The sequence below is a fragment of the Marmota flaviventris genome, chromosome 6 (assembly GCF_047511675.1).
Source record: "Marmota flaviventris isolate mMarFla1 chromosome 6, mMarFla1.hap1, whole genome shotgun sequence".
Classification (NCBI taxonomy): Eukaryota; Metazoa; Chordata; class Mammalia; order Rodentia; family Sciuridae; genus Marmota; species Marmota flaviventris.
In genome coordinates, this window is record NC_092503.1 from 116865900 (window position 1) to 116881450 (window position 15551).

At 39.1% G+C, this 15551-nt stretch overlaps 1 protein-coding gene across 1 annotated transcript; it reads right to left on the bottom strand.

The window, feature by feature from the left end:
* Positions 1 to 5620: 5620 nt before the first annotated feature.
* Srsf3 (serine and arginine rich splicing factor 3) lies at positions 5621 to 13954 on the bottom strand. The gene is made up of 6 exons (XM_027943590.3): positions 13843 to 13954; positions 10705 to 10912; positions 9110 to 9244; positions 6920 to 6958; positions 6593 to 6679; positions 5621 to 6443 (listed from the first exon to the last, which is right to left on the bottom strand). Exons 2-6 carry the CDS (start codon positions 10908 to 10910, stop codon positions 6416 to 6418), a joined length of 495 nt encoding a protein of 164 aa, XP_027799391.1. The 5' UTR covers positions 10911 to 10912; positions 13843 to 13954; the 3' UTR covers positions 5621 to 6415.
* Positions 13955 to 15551: the final 1597 nt, after the last annotated feature.

A 15551-nucleotide genomic window follows, 5' to 3' on the forward strand; every position in this document is an offset into this window, starting at 1 on the left:
GCCAAGATTTAAACTGGGCTGCTGGCTTCCAAGCCTGCCAGGCTTTAACATCACACTGCTCTTTGCAACAAGCACTAGATCAGTTGTTGGGGTCTCAGTACTCTGCCACCGACTCTGACACCTTAGCCAAAACCTCCTTCACACCTCTTGACAGACTCTACGGGCCTCCTCTAGTTTATCCACAACTGGTCCTGCAACCTGGAGTCTGCACTTCAGATCAATCCACTGGACTGCAAACTTGGACAACCCTTCTAACATCAATCTCTTCCTCAACAATGTGAGGTAATCACATTCTCTTTACTATCTTACCTTTTTCAACCATGTTCTTCCTATCAACTACTGTTGATATCCAAAAAGTTGGCTCTGGCTCAATTACCAGTTTTGGGTGATATTCAAAAGCCCTCTCTTCATCTCTAACAGAAATCAAAATCATTTTGAGAAAGGGAATGTGCTTTTTTCCAGGTCAACAGAATGCAGCGGCTGGTGGACTAAATGGTTTTAATCACCAAGTTGCCAACTGGTTAAATGTGCGTGCTGTTAGCTGGTTCCCCCATCAACTCACTAAATGCTGTACTATATGCTATCTTGGGTTATCCTGTTTTGCCATGCACATGTGAGGCACTGGGTTCAGTCCTCAGCACCACACAAAAATAAATATATTGTGTCCGTCTTAAAAAAAAATCTTAAAAATATGTTCCCCAAATTTGCCAGGTGTGGTACACCTGTAATCCCAGCAGTCCAGGAGGCTGAGGCAGGAGGATAGAAAGTTCAAAGCCAGCCTCAGCAACTTAGCAAAGCCATAAGCAACTTGGTGAGACCTATTTTCAAAATTAAAAATAAAAAGGGCTGGCTACCCTCCTGGGCTCAATTCCTGGTATCAATAAATATCCCCCAAATTTGATATTTACCAGTCCTCATCTAAAATAAGATTTACCAATGATATGGCCACATTTCTAAGAATTAAAATGAGTGGGAAGGGCTGGGGATGTGGAGGTATTACAATGTAATGTACTATTGGCATTTTCCCCATAAACACTTCTACAATTGAAAAGATGTCTTAACAACTCCTGACATGATCGCCCTTACAATTTAGATTGACCAAGAAAAAAGTAGAAATAGGGCTTTGGGGATGAGTGGACTATGTCCTGAATACACTAATAGGATGCATTAAACCTTTTCCTGGTCTTGAGTCACCTCTCAAGTTTCTCAATGATACATATGTGTTTAATAAAAGTACTCTAAAATATCACTTCCTTTCAGGTCACCACAACCATCTTCACTGAAGCTTCCAGAATCATAAAAGGTAGATACCTTTATTAAGGTTCAGTTAAGCCCTCCTAATAGTCCAATTTACAAACTGGGCAGGCAATAACCCCAGCCTCACCCTCTGAAGTTCAAACAGGACTTCTAGTTAATTTGTTGTCCCCATGAAACCTAAGACATTCATGAGCCAGCAGTTTTCACTAGTGTACTATTATAGTACTCAACTTCATGGCTTTCTTGGGGGTACTAAAACTGAACACATAATTCTGTGGCTGTTAAAAAAAAAAATTGACTAGATATGCAGCTGTGATAGAGCACTTGCCTAATACATACAAGGAACCACAAACAAATAAACCCCAACTAGACCGGATCTTTTACCCCTAAACATTAATTAGAACATGCAGTTGTTTCCTCCCTTAACCCTCCACATAAGGCACTCATTTCTTCATGTAACCTTAGCCTCTCCTTGTTATTCCATTGGAAGCTCTGCCTTTAAGTTTCCTTTAGTATCTTTCCATTAGACTAAATTTACCAATTTCAACCTGCTGTTGCACTAAGAGGCTTTTCAAAAGTCCTTCAACTGGAGATCCACTTCTAACAACTCCAGGTCCAAAAGTCCTCTGCAGAACACTGAAAGCTTTACTATCTACCTATCTATTTATGCTGGGGATTAAACTCAGGGCCTTGTGCATGCAAACACTACCAACTGAGCTACATCCCCAGCCCACAACTATCACTTCTTAATTACCTCAATCTAAAACTAAGGTGAAGATAAACTGCTCATTTGATTGGGTCAAATACAAATTTGTTTTCTTTCTAGATAATGAGCTGGTGGTGTGACTTACTATACCACATTCCAACAAATGCCTGTGTCCTGGGTTTAGCCTTGTGAAGGTGTAACAATTAAGTGACAACCCCACATTTCCATTTCTATTTGTAAAATACTCTCATTAAAAACTTCCCATAGGTGGTTTTATCTAAATTTTCTCATTACAATGAAATTCTAGTGGCAAAGTTCTCAAAGGAATGTTTGTTTCAAAAAACTTGCCAGAGTTTGAGAAGTTATTTCCTGGGGGAGTTAATTCTTTCAAAGAAACTTGAGCTCCACAGTATTCTTGTTATACTCACCATAATTTCCACTTTCTTTTTCAAATGATCAAAACAATAGTAACCACCCTCACAGGGCCCTCACCAAAGCCAGCATTGTAATACTAAGCAACTTAATCCCAACAATGTTCATCTTGGTGTGGATCTTAACATCTATGGCTCTGTCACCTAAGAACCCGTCCACCCCGAAAATGAAATCTGAATGAGGTCATGTACTTCAACAAGGCTTGTGGGGTGGGGGGGGGGCAGGGTTTCAACCGTAACTATTTTTCTGTTATCTTTTCTTGAGGTTTAAGTTTGCTCTAGAAATCAACCATAATAATTTTGACCTCTAGTGAACATCTGAAGTCATCACATCACCTCAGGCCTCTCCAAATGATGGCTGGTAAGCACAGTATCTATATTTTGAGATTTTCATTTTCTGAAGACAAATCTAACTTATAGTTAAGGTACAAAAATGCCCATTCTAAAGACTTTTGTGCTTAGATAATTTTACAATGTTTTCTTAGAACTGAATGGAAAATTAAGGATAAAAAAATAACACTTTTACACATGCATTTCATGTTAAGAATCACCTTTGACTACTGTTATGTGTTCCAGATAATTGAGAAAATCCCAGGCTACTAAATGATGAATCTAAATACTGTATTAGGAATTTCTATAATAAAACAAAGGAAATGCTGCACAGACAAGACTAAGCAGTTACTTTAGGTTTAACAAGTTGTAATGATCTCTTCTCAGAGCCTGAATAAAGGGTAGAGGTATAGTCTTCAGAAAATGCAATGAATCCTTAAAGCGGAATGGGAATTACCATGGATGTTCAAAGTCAAATTCAACATTACCGGACTGTTTTATGGATAAAAATATAACTCCAACCCAGTTTTTCTTCAGTGACTTTTAATTACAAAAATCTTTCATGTTCTCAAAAAAATGGAAAACCAGAAGGCAACAGTCTGGCAGTACAAAAATATACAACTGGAAGAGATTACCAACTAAATTGGACAAGTAAATCCAATTTAAGATTATGAAAACAAAAGCACATTTAGACAAAGTACTAAACCAGTGGTCTTACATAACCAGGCATGTTTTATCATCTAGAATTCTTCTAAATTACATATGGCTAAATCACTCTGGAAAAATGTCAATAGGCCTATAATCTGGCTATGTATGCTTTGAAAGATCTTTACAATTGATATCATACCCAATTAAGCAGCACTGTACCAAAATGAACCAGAGCTCTGATATAATAAAAAGGTAGCTAGGATCTCCCATCCAGAAAGATATATGCTTCATGTGAACTACTACTAACTGCAAACTAATAGGGTGCAGATACCATTTACAGATCACATGATCTTTAAAGATCTGTAACATATTCAAGTATATAAATGGTAGCTGACATGTATCTAAATGTCACAAAACTAAAGTTCATCTGGCTAATTTATAAATTGTTTTGAACTTTTTGAAAGATGGAGGTCAGAAGTAACCCACAATGAAATGAGAACCACAGATCAAGCATCTGCAACTGTTGCTTTCTTAAATCATTAAGAAGTACTAACAGTGACCTCTAGTGAACATCAGTAGCGATCACAAGTCAAAATTGATTTCTTTCACTACAGTCAACTGAGAAAATGGATGATTTGCTAATGTGACCTATAATTTTAGCAATTATAGGACAGTAAAATTTCCAAATAACCAAAATTTATAATGTCAAATCAATTTCATATCCTGTATATTTTCTTTTTGGTACCAGGGAATGAACCCTGGGGTGCTTAACCACTGAACCACATCCCCAGCCCCTTTTTTATATTTTATTTATAAACAGGGTCTTCGCTGAGTTGCTTGACTTTGAATTTGCAATTCTCCTGCTTTAGCCTCCCAAGCTGCTAGGATTAAAGGCATGTGCCACTGTCCCTGGCTCATATTCCATAAGTCAAAAGATTGGCTAGGGTTTCTAGTTAAAAATAATTACAAAATTGACAACTCCTTGGGGAGGTTAAATTCCAGGTTCTGAATCACTTCTGTTAGCCACATCTATCCACAGTCTGTCAAAGTTTTACAGAAACCTTTTCAATGTAAGACCCTATGTGTTGAATACTGCCCCCCCCAAAAAAAACTTAAAAAAAAAAAAAAAACACAAATAAACCCCAAAACAAAACCCACAAACCAAAAAAAAAAAAAAAAAAAAAATCAACATACACTGGTTTGTTCCGAACAGGAACAGGTCTTAACATGCAGAAATGCCAAAAGACAAAAGGTCCAAACCTGGAGCTCCCAGTAGGTCAGTGTCTTACTTGATCATGTGTAACTGTGTAAAAGCTCATCTCCTTATTGAGCCTGACACCAATTCTCTCCTCTTTGTGTGAAAGGTTCGTAGGACCACTACAAATAATTTGTCTTTTATTTTTTGGTGTTTGGTGCTGGTGATTGAAACCTGGGTCTCACATGTGCTAGGCAAGCAAGCGCTCTACCCACTGTGTTCCAAGAACCTAAATCTTAGTGTCCCCTTTTAGACTGAACTCAATCCAATGTCTTTAGAGACAAAGTCAGTACAATGTGATCCAAACTATCTTCAAAGACCAAATTTAAGGAAACTAAGCCACAAAAGACTGTTGCATTATGATTTAATCTAATTGCACAAAAATTTTGAAATTACAACTCCTCCAGATTTCTAAGAGGAAGGTTATGCATGCCTCCATATTCAATTCTGCACTGTTACATTTGAACCATATTGTGAATTTTACATCATGATGGATCAGTTTGGAATTTCCATGCAACACTTCAAATTATAAAATGGAAGCAAATTTTAAAACTTTGTGGAAGTTTTCATGCTAAAGATAAAAGCCATTTTTATGGGTAACTTAACTTCAGATACAATATGCCAGGTTGCTGCTTATTTTAAAATGTTAGTCACCAAATATCATGGACCCTGAACTGGCTGGCTTCAACTCCCAAAATATGCTTAACTACTAACAATAAGGAGACAACCAAAAATTCCCTTCACTTCAAAAGACTATTGTGTTTCTTATAAAATAAGAGCTGTGCAATCAATCAACTGCTTTCTATGGGAAAAGAACAATGGTAACAGTGGGTTCAACTGACTATTTTACAATTATGCTAATATTTTATTAATTCAAAAGCACTTTACAAGAAAATATAAGTATGGCTTCCAATAGGAATGTTATACCTGGACTTGGTACCAAGCTCAGATATGAGTTTGCAAGGAAAAACAGGCTTTCAAGTTACACAACAATTTGTAACCAAAACTTTAATCCCAAGGATTCTCACAAAACATATTACAAATGAGAGCATGGAAAAAAAAATCTTGCACAGTAACTCAAAAAAGTTCAGCTCTACAATGTACCCTTAAACTGGCAGGACATGGGTATTTTAAAATCTCAAATTTACAAATAATGAATGTTACAAATAGCTATGCATTCACATATAGCAATCACATAAGAACTTATGACCTAAGCAAAGGTAAATTTTCTTGAAACTTATCAGATTCTATACCAGCTAGGCAACCTCTGCCCAGGGGTGAAGACTAGTTGAATTTTACAAAACCTCTAGTTTAATAGTGCCGATTTTATCATCTTTACCTGCTTGCCTGTGTTCACCGCTGCTTTTAAAGACTGCTTATTCATCTACACCTGTGTATTATACTTCAGCTATGAAAAAAGGAAATTTAACTGATTTTTTTTGCCAGTTTTATTCCTATAACATTAGAACATCACACTTTAGCTGGGCAGGATTTAGAGGTTTATTTTCAGTCTAAGCAAGACTAAAGTTCAAAGCAAATTCAATTTTGCTTAAGGGAACATTGTAAAGTAACAATTATTGGTATTACATGCCTCATATGATCCATTTCAAACCATAGAGAATTACATCATATGTGTCACTGTTCCAAGAGACAAATAAATTTGAACAGCTAAAACATCTTAAAAATGCACCAAGCTTATGAAGTCTCAAACAAAACTTGAATTTTCTGTACATACTCCTGTCAAATGAAGTTATTTCCTGTACACCACTTCTCTTGCAGACTGGTCTTCTATTTCCTTTCATTTGACCTAGATCGGCTAAAAACAAGAACAAAAAACAAAATTTGATATTTGCAATTTGGTTACCCTCAGTGACAAAAGCATCATCATTTAAAAAACTTAAAAATCTTATGGCTTAAAAGAGACTATGCACGTTCTTAAGCAGCTTAAGTCTTTAGACAGCTTACCTACGAGACCTAGAGAAGGATCGGGACGGCTTGTGATTTCTCTCCCGAGACAGTGATCTCTCTCTTCTCCTATCTCTAGAAAGGGACCTAACCAAAGAAGAATAGAATGTTAGAGCAATTTATTTATGATAATTATACCTAGCAGAAACAATTTTCTAAGTCTGAAAACTCAAAGATGACTCATACTACAACTTAACAGTGGCTTTATATGCTGTTTGATTCACTAAAGTCAAGGTTTATCACATTAATTAAGTCATTCTGAAGACAGCAAAGGAATGAGAAACACTACCATTCCTGAAAACGTGGCTTAAAGACAAAATTATTTACCTGCTCCGGCTGCGAGAGAAGCTTCTCCTTCTTGGAGATCTAAAAGCAGAAACAAGAAAATTAGCCTAATTGTCAGTTACTATTAATGGCGTGAGGCATTTCCCAACTTTTCAATCTCACTGTTGGGCCCAGTGAATGTGCCGAAGAACTGGCACCCATCGTCCAAAAATAAAAAAAGAAAAGAAAAAAAAGGCACAGAAGGATTAAGGAACAAAAAGCTCAAGTGAAAAGCAGGTATTCCAACCATGGATTCATTTTAACAAAGAATGCTTCACAGCAGATCTGTCCAATGCAAAACTTCATGTCAAACTAACTTCACTACCCAAACACCACACCAAAATGTAGTCCCACAAGTAGTTCCAAAAACAGTACCATAAACCAGTATTTGGAACCCATGCAAACCTGTAAGTCCGTAACGAGACTTAGGTACCAGGTGGATAGTGTAATTTTGTGAAAACGCGATAGGTGTAAATATTGATGCCACTTAGTGCTACATTAGAACTGCATTTGTGATCGTCACATTTAAGAGTGTGTTTAGGCTTATCAAATTACCTTAGCTTGGCCCACACTTCACCCCCAAATTTTTAAAATTTTGAAAACTGTTAGTAAAACCATTTAAAGGTGATAGGATTCAACAAATTTTTGCTAGGAAGAAAAGCTAAAATCTGTTAGAGATATTAAAATTTTTAGTTTGGCATCTCACACATGCAAATAAGTTCCACTTGAAGGTCTAGTTACATTATGAGTTCCCTATCACCCTTAAAAGTTTTTTTTCAAGCAATATATATGTACGTTACCATTCAATTATGCACAGCCAGCCTTTGATCCAGAAAAAGAATTACTTTAAGCCGCTTACTCCTTATTTTAACCAGCAGTAAACTGTATAAGCAGGAAAAACTTACTAGTTTTGGGTTTCAACAAGCTAGAAATGGTGAGGTGAGGCTGCCGGACTGACGGCCAGGAAGAATTTGCTGAAAAGGTTTTGCCAGATGTTGCGTTGGATTTAGTTGGTTGGCGAAGGGGGTGTTGTGGATTTTTCCTGCTTTTTTGTTAGCCGAAGGCTGCTGCTGTAGTTGTTGTGAAGACATTTGGTAAATAAACAGCTGAGCTGATTGGCCAGGAATGTGTGGGCGGTCGAGGTGGCTGCTGCCGATTTGGTTAAGGTTGGAGAGAAGGCTGAGAGAAAACAGCATGCTCGGGAACCAAAGGGCGGTGCAACCTGACGACTGGCCAGCCTGGGTCATGTGAAACGACACCAGCCAAGCTGAATGGGGCGCGCTGGTCACATGACGCTGAAAGGGCTAGTTGACTGGCTAATGCAGATTCAGAGGGTGGTGAGAAGAGACATGATGGTGACTCTGTAACGGGGTTCATTTTTATTAATAGATGGACCAAAAAGCACAAAAAAAATGAAAAACAAGCCATCAGTACAACCATCTATTAGCTAACAAATACTCTTTATTATGATGGGCAACAGTGTGTTGTTTTTCAAAATAGCAAAAGGGGCAAGATTTTGAACTCCTATCTCCTAGGACTTCACTCACCTGTAAGAGGTAAATTTAGTCCTATAGAAACTATTTTGGAGGTTTGAGGAGATGTGGAGTTAGCATCCAGACAATACTGCCTGGTCCAAGAATGATGCCATTTTCAATTATAAAAAAACTGAATTCTCTCCTATTTGGGATTGAAGAACAGATGACTGGGATTACTTCGTTTTTAGCCCCCTTTATTGGTCAGTGACTTAAGTTAGTTTCAGAATGATTTCTACTTTACCAGTTGTAACATTAAAACAGCTGCCTGTTTGATAAATATTACAATTGTGCTAGTAGAAAACACATTTTTGTGAAGAGCTAGAGTTGAATGTAATGTTCGTCATTATGGAGTCAAGAAATGGAAAAAGGCCTAAACTGAAGTATAAGGGAAGACTTGGAAAGATGCAACTAGAAGATGAACTAGAAGATAGATCCAAGATAGAAGTTACTGACTACCAACATGAACAATGACCTACAGACAAAAAAGCCAACACTCAGCACAACTCACATACCCCAAACTACACCCAGCAAATGTTTCGTAGAAACCTCCGAATCTTCACAGTAAGTTTACAACCCACCAACAAACTTTAGGAGAAATACCTGCTCCTACTAGCTACTCCATTACACCGATATCTAAAACACGCTCTCTCTCAAGTACCTGCGGCGAGGTGGAGGACTCCTCCTACGATAATCATCTCGAGGACGACGACCCCAAGACGGAGGTGGGCCACGATTTCGACTTCTTTTTTCACCATTCGAGAGTTCCACTCTTACACGGCAGCCACAAAGTGTTCTATGGAAAAGCAGAGACATTAACTTTATGATGTCTATTACAGGGAAAAGTAAACATTCAGTTAGTTACTTCTTGCAAGGAACCTATCTGCAGGTCTATGACCTTTTAATACCAAAAACAAGTTTTAGTTTCCTTTTCCTTATTTTTTAACCACTGCAGACTGAATCCAGGAGCCCTTTACTGCTACTGAGCTAAATCCCAAGTCCTTTTCATTCTTTGAGACAAGGTCTAAATTGTTGAGACTGGCCTTGAACTTTTGATCCTCCTGCCTGAGACTCCCCAGAGGTTGCTGAAATAAGCAGGCATAACTACTAGGACCAGCTTAGTTTCACTTTCTAAACTATAAAATGGCTGCGCTTGACTCCCAGTCTAATTTTAAATTAAGTGTAACAACCAAATGGGATTTTCGAAAGCACCAATTAACAAGAAACCAACTTTCTTCTTTTTCCACTTGTTAGAACCAGTGTGATTACTGAACTCAATATTAACTTGTAATAGTTATTTAAATGTGAAGATTCCTGAATTTATCTTTTTAGAACGAGTTCTGTAACTGGGCACAGTGGCACACGCCTGAAATCCCAGTGGCTTGGGAGGCTAAGGCAGGAGGATTGCCTGTTCAAAGCCATCCTCAGCAATGGAGAGGCACTAAGAACTCAATGAGACCTTGTCTCTAAATACAAAATAGGGCTGGGGATGTGGCTCAGTGGTTGGTGCCCCTGAGTTCAATCCCCAGTACCAAAAGGAAAAAAAGGGAAAAAGAACTAGTTCTATATCCCTATGTGATTTCTTCCCTGGAGGTAGGTCCCAGCATTTATTTATTATTCAACTTAAGTCACTCTCCTCCAACCTTCTCTGTAAATAGGGCTCTAAGCCAAGAGAAAACCATTTTGGACATTTTTCTCCCCTCAATCACAAAGGTCTCCCATTTTATTTGTCCACAGCCATTAAGTTTCAACAAGCCACTATATCTGAACAGTAAGTGGGAAGAGATGTGTCCTGGAAAACTGTTATGTAACCTGTAATGACCTTTCATATATGACTATAGAGCTAACTCTTGGATCCTCTTTTTTGATTACAGTTAAGGAGAAAAGGATCTCATCTAAGGCAATATGACTTGCTTCAAGAAAATTTGAAACAGAATTTTTGGATCAATGGTTTTCCTTGGTTTTATGAACTGATTTTCAAATGCCAGGAAGTGAGAGAAGATCAACACACCTGTTACTCTGACAAGTATTATTATCAATCAACTAGTAGGACACTATAAACAAAGGTAAATAGTTCATACTTCCTAAATAAAAATATCTCAAACACTTAAAATAGTACAATAAGCCTCTGCATAATCATAATTTTAAATAAAGAATATAGAATCTCTCAAGTCACCTAAAAGCCACAAAAATCTTTAAAACAAAACAAAAACAGGCAACAAATTTACCATTAGTATACATTAATCTTTAAATTACCTTCCATCTAGCTCTCGGACAGCATCAGCGGCATCTCGGGGATCTTCAAATTCAACAAAAGCAAAGCCGGGAGGGTTTCTAGCAACCCACACACTTCGGAGTGGTCCATAGTAGCCAAAAGCCCGTTCCAATTCAGTCTTGTTGCCATTGTTTCCAAGATTACCTACATAAACCTTACAGTCCAATGGACAAGAATCACGATGCATTTCTGTAACAAAAAAAAAAAAAAAAGTATACAAATGATTTACAGTTAAAAACAGAGATCATAAGAAAAAAATTACAAAATGATAAAAACTCTTGAAATCCCCTTTCTTGGGCTAGGAATATAGTTCAGTAGCAGAGGGCTTGCAAGCTGAGACCCTGTGTGTGATCACCAGCACGGCCCCCCATAAATCAATTTCCCCCTTATTTTTACCAACACCTCCAGGAAACTAGCAAATTAAAAAACAAAACCAAAAAAGCCTCCTTGGAATAATCACATCTGGACCATGAAAGTTGAATTTCACCTAATTCATTTAACCCTTAAAAGAGCCTTTAGATGGCTGGGGCTGTAGCTCAGTGGTAGAGCACTTGCCTTGCAGGTGTGAGGCCCTGGGTTCAATCCTCAGCACCACATTAAAAATAAAGATATTGTCCATCTACAACTTTAAAAAAAAATTTTTTTAAATAAAGAGCCTTTAGGAAAGTTAGTAAAACCTGCTCAAAAACAAACTTTCAGGGAGTCAAAAACCAAGTTAATAAACATGAAAGCCAGTATTTAGTTCGATAATTTTTCTTTCTTTTTTTTAATATAGGAAATTGAACCCAATGGTGCTTAACCACTGAGCCAAATCCTCAGCCCTTTTTTATATTTAGGGCCTCACTAAGTTGCTGAGGCTGGCTTTGAATTTGCCATCCTCCTGCCTCTGTTATTACAAATGCACCACTGCCTAGCTTCATTTTCCTAATATATAAAATGGTTAAGCTTGATTCCCTAGTTTAATTTCAAACTAAATTTAACAAATAATAAGATTTGCCACTCTCTTTCATCCTTTCCCAGGCTTAAACAGAGTTAAGACATAAGGCTGACACCATTTTGGCCATTTTACATTACCAACTCCAGCTAAGGCTATCACTGAATGTTAAAGACACCTCGCTTAGCCTGCACAAGGAACTGCGATTCCATCCCCAGCACCAAACATACGTACACCTCACACCCCTCAATCCTCACACAACAGTTGGCATGTACAAAATCACAGCTAAAAATACCCCATTTATGTTTGATGTATCAAAATGCATAAATGCATTGTTTTTAACTAAAGAAAACAAAAAAGATTAAAAAAACTCCCCATCATTCATCCACAGCTATTAAGTTCCAACAAAGCCACCACATTTAGACCTAAGTGTGTTTGTAAGCCAAAACCTAACCAGCTTTAATATTCAAATTTTTCTTTCACTTAAGAAAGCATCCCTTTGGGGCTGGGGTTGTGGTTCACTGGCAGAGCTCTTTCCTAGCACATGTGAGGCACTGGGTTCCACCCTCAGCACCACATATAAATATACAAGTAAATAAAGTTTTTTTTTTTAAAAAAAGCATCTCTTTGATCTCTATCACCGTTAAAAAAATTTAACTAAACAACAAAACTTCCTTGATTCCACATTAACTTCCTTTTGTACAGGAACAATGCTAATACACGTCATTACATCCAAGTAGTATGTGGTGCAAATTCCTTAAGCAACAAAACCAAGTGTTCTATCCTCACACCATAAAAAGAAAAAAGTAACCTCAAGGAATACTGCTGACAATAACATAAAGATGTCGATCCAAATGCTCAACAAATATACAAAATGTGGTACAAGTCGTTCAGTAATAACTTAAGAAACAAAGGGCTAACAAATGCTACGATATGGAAAAACCTCGAAAACACGTTGAAGCAGAAATAAAAGTGCACGTTCTATATGGTTCCGCGCATATGGAATACCTAAAACAGGTAAATCCAGAGACAGATTAGTGGTTGTCAGCGATTGGGAGGAGCTGGGAGTCCGACTGTTTAATGGCTACAGGTCTCCTTGGGGGCATCATGGAAGTGGTTGGGAACTAGATGGCTGCAAAACACTGTTGATTATCAAGTAGTACTACTGAATCGTTCCGCTTCAAAATAAATCTTATGTAACTTTCACCTCAAGAAAATTGTTACAGCCACAACCCCAGCAATTTTAGAGGCTGAGGAAGGAGCATTGCTCAAGTTCCTGGACGGCCTTGGCAACTTAGCAAGACACTGTCTCAAAATAAAAAACCTGGGGATATATAATTCAGTGGTAGAGCACCCAGGTTCCCCCCGCCCCCGGAAAAAAAAAAGGTTACAAAAAAGGGTATTTCTTATGCAAAAATTCACTGCATTTGGGTCCTTCCTTGATAAATCTTCAATGCTGAAAGTCACTCCAACAATAAATTGTTTGATCACGTACGTAAAAGCAACCTTCTCAATTCAGCTGACGGGCTTTTCGTGCCCACCACGTTTTTCTCTTAAGTTTATCTAATCAAAAGACCAAGTCCAGACACATCCCCTCTGCCTTGACCCCACCCTGTGAAAATCGATTTTTAAAACACTTTTCCGCGACCGGTTTCAGGCCTATGAATGGGAAGTAACCTTAAGAACACTGCAACTCAACCTGAAAGACAGCAGTTCGTTTAAGGGGGAGTGGGGGGAACGGTTAAGATCCGGGCGGTAAAGAAGTCGAATTAAAAAAAAACATCAAACAACAGGTGGCTACGAGGCCATTTCGTATGGGATAAAAAGATCCAATCTCTAATACTGACTTGAAAAAAACCTTGAGCTGTTCCAGGAAAACAAGGAGCCAAAGGGGGGGAAAAAGGCGCCATAAAATCGAAAGGCCATGACCTGGAGCGCAATTCGGTTACGGCTCCCCCCTCTTCTCCTAGAGCCCCGGATCATCCCTGACGCCCCCATGGGGTATGAAGACCTCCTCCCAAGGCCAGGAAACATCCTTCGATGGACCGGGAGCCCCCGCCGCCGCCCCGTGCTGAACGTCACAAAATGGCGGCGGCGCCTCTTTGTCTCAATCTGGCGCCGCCATTGAGCGGCCCCACCTAGGTTGTTATATTCCACTTCCCTTCTTCCCCCGCAAGTCTCTCACCGAGATCGTGGGTTAGAAATGCGGAGGCTCAAATCCACACGATCCGATGGATCTTCCCGCTCCTATTCCGGCTCAGCTTCCGCAGATGCGCTCGCTCACCCGGCGTCCACGAAATGGCGGACCACCGCCGTCTCCTCGCCGTATTTATACACCATCCCGGGGTCACGTGATTGGATGAGCTCGCCCAATGAGAAGCGCCGGAGGCCGTGACGTGGCGGCACAAACGCAGCGAGAGTCGCGGTTGCTGGGAGCGCGCTCAGGCGGTTCCGTCAGGTGGGTGGAGACGTGTGGTGGCGCGCGTGGGTGGCCGCAAGCCTGGCGCTCCCCCTTTGTCGATCACCACCTTATCCACAGACCCCTCCCCCTCGCTTCCTTCATGTAGGGCGCGGTTTGATAAACAACACCATCGGCGTTAACTCTCCAGCACTGATTATAGAGTCTTTGGCTCCAAACAAGCTTAGAGCATTGGATGCATCATTAATTACCCTTGTGAGCGGTTGGGCTGAGAGCCTCGCGTTTCCAGACGCTATGGAAAGTTGCTCCCTGGGTTACGGACCTGTTTGTGAACCGAGGGCCCAGACTATGACTGTTCGGGTCGCTATTTAAGGAAAAGCCTGGCTCTGAAAAGTTTGACCGACTCTAGCAGGTTTCCCACTTCTCGCCCCCACCTCAGGGCTTGGCACAAAAGGCAAATCTGGAAGTGATCACCGTTATCAAGTAACCGGAAAGGGACATTTTTAAAAGGAAGATTTAGTTTAAATTCTGGGCCCCCAACCAAATGCCAGGAAGAGCATTTTAGCCTCTCTGCAAACAGTCCTTGACCTGCCTGGTAAAGGCTGCTGAATTTACGTGGGCCTCTTCCCCTAGGAAGACTGAGGCAATCCCAGGAATAATATTGGGGGCCAGATGCCATGGCATCCACCTGTAATCCCATCAAGTCCATAGGCTGAAGCAGGAAGATCACAAGTTCGAAGCCAGCCTGAGAAATTCAGCCAGACCTTGTTTCAAAATAAAAAATTGTTGGGGATGTGACTACTCAGTGATAGAGCACCCCTGGGTTCGATTTCCTGACAAAAAAAAAAGGAAAGAAAGAAAAATTTCTGGATATGAAAGATGAAAACTAAACACATAAGAAATTTAAAAAAAAATTCTGCATACAGAAATTATCTCTCCCCACCCCCACAAGAAGTTGAACCCAGGGGCATTCAACCACTGAGCTGGATCCCCAGCACTCCAGCCCTTTGTAATTTTTGAAACTTCATTGGAGTGTACCACCACCTCCAGCAGAAATTATTCACGTAGACTCGTCACTCGTCAAGTTAAGAACCATGGTACTAAGTTATCTTCCAATTCTGAAACCTACTGCTCCTAACTCACTGAGCCTATTTATATATATATATATATATATATATATATATATATATATATATATATATATATATATATATATATTTTTTTTTTTTTTTTTTTTTTTTTTTTTTAATTTAAGAAAAAAATGTTACTGAAGGCCAGGCACTAATAGTTATGGATAAGATTTAATATTTTAAATACTGTGATTGAATTCCAAGTTTCTATAAAGGAAAAATCTAATAAGAGCATGAACTATAACAATAGTTCCTGAACTACTTAATCCAGTCAGGGTCCTGGCAGGAAAAACAAGGCACACTATAAGGATTAACCACAGAGGGAATTATTTACAAAGGTGTAGA

What these genes read in the sequence shown, in the direction of transcription:
- Srsf3 (XM_027943590.3), bottom strand. Translation starts at nt 10,910, where the DNA reads ATGCATCGTGATTCTTGTCCATTGGACTGTAAGGTTTATGTAGGTAAT. An exon ending in AGTCCTCCACCTCGCCGCAG is followed by an intron (nt 6,959 to 9,109) that starts GTACTTGAGAGA and finishes TTCTGCTTTTAG; the next exon opens with ATCTCCAAGAAGGAGAAGCT. An exon ending in TCCTTCTCTAGGTCTCGTAG is followed by an intron (nt 6,444 to 6,592) that starts GTAAGCTGTCTA and finishes TCTTGTTTTTAG; the next exon opens with CCGATCTAGGTCAAATGAAA.